Source organism: Durio zibethinus, chromosome 16, assembly GCF_047325235.1.
Source record: "Durio zibethinus cultivar Kanyao isolate XHJ-2024 chromosome 16, ASM4732523v1, whole genome shotgun sequence".
In the NCBI taxonomy this organism is placed as follows: Eukaryota; Viridiplantae; Streptophyta; class Magnoliopsida; order Malvales; family Malvaceae; genus Durio; species Durio zibethinus.
Window position 1 is genome coordinate 7438031 of NC_143177.1, and position 8723 is coordinate 7446753.

Below are 8723 nucleotides of genomic sequence, written 5' to 3' on the forward strand. Positions count from 1 at the left end.
TATAATATAGTAATATAAAAGCAAATAGGAAAATAATCTCTCACAACTGAATGAATGGTTTTTTTTTTTTTTGGCTGTACTAAATTTACAGTACTGTAAAATGAGTGTACCTTTTTTTAAAGATAACAGGAAAATAAACTTTACTATTCCCACGATAATAATGATAATGATAAAGGAGTATTTTGTATATTTTTAATATCATATGATAATTTAATTATTGAAAAAAAATTACTATTAAGATGATTTTAACATTATAATCTGAAATTATATTATTTGATTTAAAATCATTATTTCTTAATATTTAAAGATTTTTGTATTTGATAATATTAAAAAATTAATTATTACTTTATTGAAAAATATTAAAATAATCATGTATATTATAATAATTATATATATATTAATAATTTCAATATTATTTAAAAATAATAATTTGTAAAATATTAATGATATTTTATTTACTTTATAATAAAATATAATTAAATTATTAAATTAAAAAATATATTTATTGATAAATAAATTAATTTTTATAATAGAAATTATGTAAAAAATAAAATTAATTTATTAAAATAAAAAAATTATCACATAAATTATTTTTAAACATATTAAAATGAATATTACTTTTGAAATATGAAAATTTTTAATATAAAATAATTATTAAATAATATTATCTATTATAAAAAATATTAGTTATAAAACAATAATTATTAATTTTTTAAAAAATTAATAATTATTATTTATATATTAAATATATTAAATAAATAATATTATTTATTATTAATTTTATATATCATCTTATTTTAATTATAAAAAATTCATTATTTTTTTCAAAAAAAAAAAAATCAAGGCAATGATTTAATTACTTTTCATTATCCAAAATCAGCATCAATCATTATACATAACTCATCATTTTTTTATTTTTTTTGAGTCACCGCTCCATTCTGAACAGTAACCAAAAGACTGATGTGCAATTTGTATGATCTAATCACTCACAAAAAGCGACCATCGCTCAAATTCCCTACCAATGCCGCCGATTATTTCGCTGCTCCAACGAACGTTCACCATCCCCCCCTTGTACTCTTGCACCAAACAGTTCCATGTCTTGCTTAGCGATGCTTCCGCCACGTGGTACTGATACCCTCCCCCTGCACTGCACGCTAAAGCCCCGCTTTGGCTAGGCCCCAAATTTGAGAATTGAGATTAGAGATAGAAAAATTAAACAAAACAAAATTTCTCCTTTTTTTTTTTTTTTTTTCCAACACTACAAAACAGTTTTGAAGCCCAATAACAGCAATTATTGGTTTTGAAAAAAAAAAACAAAGACATACTCTGCTAAGACTCTGCAAAGCTTGGGAGTTGAGTAGAGTTGGCAACAACATAGAGCAGGTCAAATTTTTACTTTTTTTCAGTTTTATTACTTATTTTCACACGAAGGTTTTACTTAAAAATTTTGATTTCAATTCATTAAAAAATTTGATTTCAATTTGATCCAATTTTATTCAAATTTAATTTATTATTAATTTAAATTTACAAAAAATTTAATAAATCATAATCTAAATATATTACAAATATTAATAAATTTAATTAAATCATTCACAAATTCAAACTTAGTAGATATAATTTTTTTATCTAATAAAATCTCATAAATTTTTACCGTAAATAATGAAATTATAAAATACATAAAACTTAAGGGTAGTTTAGTTTACAAAATTATAGATTTCAGGAAAAAGTGTAATCTTCAAAAAAATTTGATATTTGAGGTTTTTTTTTTAATTTTCAAGGTATTCCGTATTTAGATTCATTCATTTGGTTGAAAAATTCACATATATTAAATTTTAAATAATTATTATAATTTCTTTGGCATATACAATGATAACTTAAATAATCTAATTTTTAATTAAAGAAGATTATTCATAACATTTTTTCTAGAAAACGCTTCAAATAATCCTTACAAAAAATTAAATAGGGTTGTTCAATGTGTTTTATAGTAAAATTCTCTTCAATTTTTATGAGAAGATTATTGATGTCATTTATGATAAAAAATACTTTAAATAATTCAAAAACCCTAAACCATAAATACTAAATTCATAAAAATTTAATAGGATTATTCAACGTATTTTTTCTGAGAAAATACCTTGAATGATTCTCACAAAAAATTGAATTAGATTATTGAAAACGTTTTTAGCCAAAAATATTTTGAATAATTCTTAAACTCTAAACTCATAAAAATTTAAAAAGATTATTTAAGATTTTTTTACTTAGAAAATACCTTCAATAATCCCTTACAAAAAATTGAATGAGGTTATTTAATGTATTTTTGGTGAAAAATGCCTTGAATAATCCATTTTTAATTTTTTATTGAAGATTATTTAAGGTGTTTTTTTTTTTTAAATATGCCTTGAATAACCTCCATTAAACTTTTTGTAAGGGATTATTTAAGGTATTTTTTGTCAAAAATACCTTCAATAATCTACTTTAAATTTTTATGAAGTGATTATTTAAGATGTTTTTTGATAGAAACGTCTTGAATAATCCCTTATAAAAAATTTAATTAGGTTATTTAAGACGTCTTTAATAAAAAATACCTTCAATAATTTACTTTAATTTTTATGAAATGATTATTCAAGACTTTTTTTTTTTGCTAAAAACACTTTTAATAACTTTATTAAATTTTATGTAAAAGATTATTTAAGGCATTTTCTAGCAAAAAAAGTCTTGAATAATCTTAAAAAAAAAGTAAAAGATTATTAAAGATGTTTTTTGTCCAAAACACCTTGAATAATTTTTTATAAAAATAGTATAAGATTCTTTAAGATATTTTTAGATAGAAACGTCTTGAATAATTTTATTTAATTTTTTGTAAGAGATTATTCAAAGTATTTTTCATGCTAAATACCATATATAAACTAGAGTTTTTACTTACAAAAACTTACAACTGACTTGCATTCATTTTCAAACATAATTTTTAAAATGATAACGACTATTTCACATATTTTAAATTAGGTCAAATTTGAAAATAATGTTACTTTTTTTTCTAAAATCTTAAAATGTCACAAAGAGAAGTGAGTTTTTAATTTCAAGACTTTATATACTATTAAAAATTTATCAATTTTTCTCAAAATCATATACTTTAAACTAAAAATTAGAATCAAATATCTAATAATAAAATCTTGAAAAAAACTATGTGAGTTTCTTCGAACCAAATGCTGCTTTAATAAATTAAAACTCATAAATTTTCACCATAAATGATAAAATTATAAAATATATAAAATTTAATAAATTAAAATTTAATAAATTAAATAAATATAAATTAATAAGTAAAATTTAAACATAATATATAATACAAGGTAAATATCAAAGATATTTTAATAAATATGTCGGGTTGAATCGGGTTTTATGTATGTTCGACCTGAATTCATTATTGAAAAAAATAAATTGATTCGACCTTATTCAAAATTCATTTTTACAAAAAAAAAAATCGACTCCAAATAATTAGATCAAATAAAAATTCTATAATTTCGGATTGATTTATCGACCCTAAAGTTGAGTCGTGTATTGAGAGGGAACATAGAAACTGGGTTTTCATTTTTTTTTTCTTTTTTGGTTTGGAATTTGAAGATTAGATTCGTTTGGAGTTTCAGGTCAGGGAACAGATAAAACTCAGTGACGCAAAGATTCTTTGCGTGAAGATTTTGAGTTGAAAAAAATTCGATTTTGGTTTCAAGTGGTTGAAGGTTTCTCTAGGGGGTTTTCTTGTCATTTTTGTCCACAAAAGTTGGTGCATTTAAGAAGTCCCAGTTTTTGAAGTAGAAAAAGGTGAAGCTCTTCTTTGGTTTTGGTGCAGAATAAAAGCTATAGAAGTGCTTGTACGGGAAATTTAACTTGTTCTGAGTTTGTTTCTGTTCCGTTTTGTAAGATGCTGAAGAAACATGGAGCATTTTTATGGGTTTTTAGATTTTGAACTATGGTGGCTTTGAATTGATGTTTGTTCGTAGCTTTTTTACTTGTATGGAAAATAGAAGAAGTTGCGCTCTCTCTTTGCTTTTGCTGCTGCTTCTTTGCTGTCACCAAACAACCGTCCAATGCAAAGAAATGCTCATTAGACACCTCTCTTCTCAGACTCCTTCACCTTCTAGCCCTCAAGAATTCAAGATTGGACTCAAAAGGATCATTCTCAGCATTGTCTTAGGAATTCTAACTGGATTGATTGGAGCCATTCTCTTTGCTTTATTCATCAAATTTACAGTTAAGTACATGAACCAAACCCCAATCCTCAAAGGTCCCGTTATATTTTCCCCTAAAATATCTTCCAATGTTCTCCACTCAGCCCTTGCAAATGAGAATCAGTTGCTAGGATCAAGCTCTAATGGGAAGTACTATAAAACAATTCTTGATAACGGGCTTACTGTTGCAGTCAAAGTCCTTGAGCCCTTTGATGAAGGTTCACCGGAGAGGCAGAGCAAGTCGGTGAAGAGAAGGATACAACAAGAACTGGAGCTTCTTGCCAGCTTGAGGCACAGGCATTTGATGAGTTTAAGAGCCTATGTTCGTGAATCTGATAGGTTTTCTTTGGTTTATGATTATGTGCCCACTGGCAGCCTCGAGGATGCAATGAATAGAATTAGGGGAAATCAGCTGCAGCTTGGATGGGATGTCAGGCTCAGGATTGCTGTTGGAGTGATTAAGGGTCTTCAATATCTTCACTTTATTTGCATCCCTCAGATTTTGCATTACAACTTGAAGCCCACAAATGTGATGTTAGATGCTGAATTCGAACCAAGGCTGGCAGATTGTGGCTTGGCTAAGCTCATGCCTGGTATAGATAGTTCAACTTCAGGTTATGGTTCTCCTGAGTGTTTGCAGAACGGCAGGTACTGAAAGTATTCTGCTATTTAAAGGTTACCTCATATTTTTTTTTTTTGGTAAGAAATATGTGCTTTGCTAGAGATATGGTGTGACTTGTGATTGGTGCAGAGGTAGCTCCATGTTTGATATCCTTGTTGCTGGTTTCTGGCAACTCTTTCATAAGTATTATAATTGTTAGGAATCTCAATCTGTTTATGGCATCTTCTGATTTTCTTAATAGTGTGAAGTTTGTTGCACATATTGGTAGTTGTTTTATTTCCCTATGACAGTTAATATTTCCCTTCGGAACTAATTTTTAGACAATTATGTTTGAAATTTACGTTGGTTTTTTTCATAGGACCACTTGAAGATTTTCCAGTCTTTACTGGAACTTAGTAGTGCATGCTACTTTTGGAATCAGTGCTCTTTTGATTTTCTGGTAGACATGCTGCAATAAAATGGAAGCATGAAACAAAGCAATTGAGATTGGAATACAGCTTTATTATTTTCCTTTATTTATTTGCTTTCATGTCTCCTTATTATGAAACAAAAAGTCTCAATATCTTTTGTTAACTGAACCTTGTTACTTGTTGATGTTATTTCCAATTTGTGAAACACTTTCTAAATTAAACCACATGCTGTTCTAACAAAGATGAATAGTTTCAATTCAAACAGGTATACTGATAAGAGTGATATCTTTAGCTTTGGGATGATATTGGGTGTTCTGTTGACTGGTAGAGATCCCACTGATCCATTTTTTGGTGAAGCAGCCAATGGAGGGAGTTTAGGACAGTGGCTTCGGCATTTACAGCATGCTGGTGAGGCATGGGAAGCTCTGGATAAAAGCATTCTTGGGGAAGAAATAGAGGAAGATGAGATGCTGATGGCAGTGAGAATTGCTGTTGTCTGCCTATCAGATTTGCCAGCTGAAAGGCCTTCTAGTGATGAGCTTGTTCCCATGTTAACTCAGCTGCATAGTTTTTGATCGAAATGTAACTCAGCTGCTGATTCTAGAAATAGGATATTTTTTGTACTTTCACTCCGAGGGATTTGGTCTACAAGCTGCTGTGGCTCTAACCGTTTTACAACAGGAATTTTGCTCGTGAGCGGCCATTGGTTTCACTTGTGCTCTGTTCAAGTCTTAATGTTTTCTCCATCAATAACTGAGCTTGCGGCATTGTATGCATGGCTAATCCTATAAGCGAAGACTGGTGGTCAAAGAGATTTCTAACTCAGACATTGACTATTTGATCTGATAACTGTGGGCCACATCCGCATTATTATGTTCTTACACAACAAATTATGGTGGAGTGTTGTTAGTTGTCTGTATGTTGGCAAAACCTTTTCGAAAGTCACGGGTGCTTTTGCAATAAAAATCAACTTGATATAGTAATTTCCTTCATGGGTTTGCAAGGATGGGATTGAGGTTAGATGTAGAGTCCAATATAAAAGGTTTGGTGGCTGTGGTTGGGTGGGATATTGACTTTTCTTTGTTATGATAAGAACTCGAGTAGAAAGATCTGGGTCCACAACTGCTTCTAAGTGGAAAGAGACTGGGCTATGCTTTAAGTTTCTTGAATTATTGATTCTTTCTCTGTAATGCTGTAATCCCCACATGTCTATGGTTTGGAGGGCTAATAGATGGCATTAGATTTAGATTAGCTGAGAAATCAAAACATATCTTCCTCATGCAAATTATATGCCTAGGGAGCCTGAAAAAATAGGAAGAAAAAGAATGTGGTGTGGGTTACAGGAGATGTTGAGACAGGGAGGTCAGGCAGTCAGCAACAAAAGTTTTAGGATGCTCCAAAAGGGTGACTGCCTCAGTTCAAAAAGCAAGGATGGGATGGGATGGGTTGGGGGGCAAATCACTGTTAAGCTACCCCTTGACAGCTGTGTTATTCACCCCGAAATACTCTACATGCAATGCAATGCAATGGATGGGAATATTAAGAATTTCTTTTAAATATAAAAAGAAAAAAGAGGAAGAAGGAAATGCTACGAATAACTTTAGACAGCTATTTTGAGATAAATATGTTTAAGAAATTTACCAGAATCTTCAATCTTGGTATAAGAGGGAGTCAAACATAGCATTTTTACCTTAATCCCATCTTACCTCACCACCTAAGCTAAATTTTTTTTTTTTGCGTATGCAAATAACTAACCAGTTCTAAAACGGTAAGGAATTGAGGTAATGGATGACAAAAATGGAAAAATCACATTTCTCGCACCATTTGATATCCATAAAACTGAGTAGCAAGATTTGGAGCCAAGGGTCAGTGTTGGGCTAGCCTTAACCCAATTAAAAGCCAGGCCATAAACATGGAGTCGGGAAATTTCCTACTTGGACCTTTTCTTAGTTGCTGTCTGTTATTGTTTTTTTAATGAAAAATCCAAGCTGATGGAACTGTCGAGGCATCACCACCACACAGTCAGTGTTCATTATCTACTCCCATAATAATAAAATAAAATAAAATAAAAAAATCTTGCCATCTGCCTTATCTAGCCATGTCATTAATCAAAAGAGCTTTGTACATACTCTAAAAACCAGCATTACAAGATCCCGTAAAAAATCATGGCAGCCTTGAGCTTTACGCCTTTAGCCCTCTCCATAGTGATACCTACCAAAACTTTGGCTCTGCCACGGAAGTGCACTCTAAATATGCAGGTTCCTCGATGTTCCCCGATCAAGGCAACACCTGTGGCACATGACAACTCAAGCTCAACAGTAGATTACAGCTCCAATGCCTCGTAAGTTTAGTGTCCAATCTCCACATCCTTTTAGCTTCGTGATCTAACATCATCCGCATCGACCTGCTTGCTTTTAACCTGGGAAGTGGCCTATTGCAGTGTTTTTCCAGCTGAGGCATGTGAGACAATTGGAGGAGAAGCTTGTGATGTTGAGATGTACCCTGAAGTGAAGCTAAAGCCAGAAGCAGAAAGCACTAAGGCCAAGACTGCTTCGGAGCAGACTGACAGAGAATACTTGGAATACAACAGTCCCAAGACGTAAGATCCTTAGATCCTCTTGACAGTTTTGAGACTTTGAATTTTGCAGTTGCCTTTCCTTTGATATATGGTTAACATTTCAGGGTCTTCTTAGGAGAGGCTTGTGATGATCTTGGAGGAGAATTCTGTGAGCCCGAGTATCAGACAGGAGTTTACTAATTACTGGATAACCTGAAGGAGGGAACTGCAAATAAATGTTATGGTAAACGACTTATTACCCTTGTGTTTGTTTGTATAAAAGGTCTTTGCTTAGCATACGAACCTGACATAGTTCTTGAATAATATCCTGAATTTGAAACTACTTGCGAACTTTGCATCACAGCAGAAAAGTTCAAATCATCAAACATTGCTTTTTATAATTACTAATAAACTATAGAACAGACGGCCTAGAAGGGTCTTACATTTGCGGAGTAAATTTTTTTTTACCAAAACCAAACTAGAATTGAACAACATTTCAATTCAGAAACTCAATTGTTGAAAACATGATTAAGAGGATATATAAAGGCAACCCTATCCGTCAACTCTGAAATGCCACCTGAAGGCACAACTTGAATGTACATCAACAGATCAAAATGTTTATCAATAAAATTAATTTGCAGATTCCATTGAGCAAAAACAGAGTTGGGTACCGAATTCTAGTGAAAGGTATCAACCCAATCACCAATGTGACTATAAACCATCTTTTAGTCTTCAGTGATCCCTTCAAGGAACTTCCACGAAAGAGCTTCAAGGAACTTCAATGCTATGGAGAATTTTGCTATTCTTGTACTCTTAGAGCCGCCATTTCTTGAATAGTTGTTATATTTCAAAAACTAACGATCCGACACCATCACCTTTAGCACAGAAAAAGAACTAAGTATACATGTTAAAAG

At 30.9% G+C, this 8723-nt stretch overlaps 2 protein-coding genes across 3 annotated transcripts; both read left to right on the forward strand.

Annotated features, from left to right (window-relative positions):
* The first annotated feature begins 3517 nt into the window (after nt 1–3517).
* On the forward strand, nt 3518–6242 carry LOC111290707 (inactive leucine-rich repeat receptor-like protein kinase CORYNE). Of its 2 annotated transcripts, none has more exons than XM_022882139.2 (2): nt 3518–4868; nt 5503–6242. In XM_022882139.2, exons 1-2 carry the CDS (start codon nt 3979–3981, stop codon nt 5825–5827), a joined length of 1215 nt encoding a protein of 404 aa, XP_022737874.2. In that variant the 5' UTR covers nt 3518–3978; the 3' UTR covers nt 5828–6242. The 2 variants fall into 2 exon arrangements, with proteins under 2 accessions (XP_022737874.2, XP_022737881.2); XM_022882146.2 differs by having other exon boundaries at nt 3528–4868; nt 5518–6242.
* A 1116-nt stretch (nt 6243–7358) lies between these two features.
* LOC111290719 (light-regulated protein, chloroplastic-like) lies at nt 7359–8152 on the forward strand. The gene is made up of 3 exons (XM_022882160.2): nt 7359–7593; nt 7693–7851; nt 7935–8152. Exons 1-3 carry the CDS (start codon nt 7418–7420, stop codon nt 8008–8010), a joined length of 411 nt encoding a protein of 136 aa, XP_022737895.2. The 5' UTR covers nt 7359–7417; the 3' UTR covers nt 8011–8152.
* Nucleotides 8153–8723: the final 571 nt, after the last annotated feature.

What these genes read in the sequence shown, in the direction of transcription:
- LOC111290707 (XM_022882139.2), top strand. Translation starts at nt 3,979, where the DNA reads ATGTTTGTTCGTAGCTTTTTTACTTGTATGGAAAATAGAAGAAGTTGC. An exon ending in GAGTGTTTGCAGAACGGCAG is followed by an intron (nt 4,869 to 5,502) that starts GTACTGAAAGTA and finishes AAAGATGAATAG; the next exon opens with TTTCAATTCAAACAGGTATA.
- LOC111290719 (XM_022882160.2), top strand. Translation starts at nt 7,418, where the DNA reads ATGGCAGCCTTGAGCTTTACGCCTTTAGCCCTCTCCATAGTGATACCT. An exon ending in GATTACAGCTCCAATGCCTC is followed by an intron (nt 7,594 to 7,692) that starts GTAAGTTTAGTG and finishes GGCCTATTGCAG; the next exon opens with TGTTTTTCCAGCTGAGGCAT. An exon ending in GAATACAACAGTCCCAAGAC is followed by an intron (nt 7,852 to 7,934) that starts GTAAGATCCTTA and finishes TTAACATTTCAG; the next exon opens with GGTCTTCTTAGGAGAGGCTT.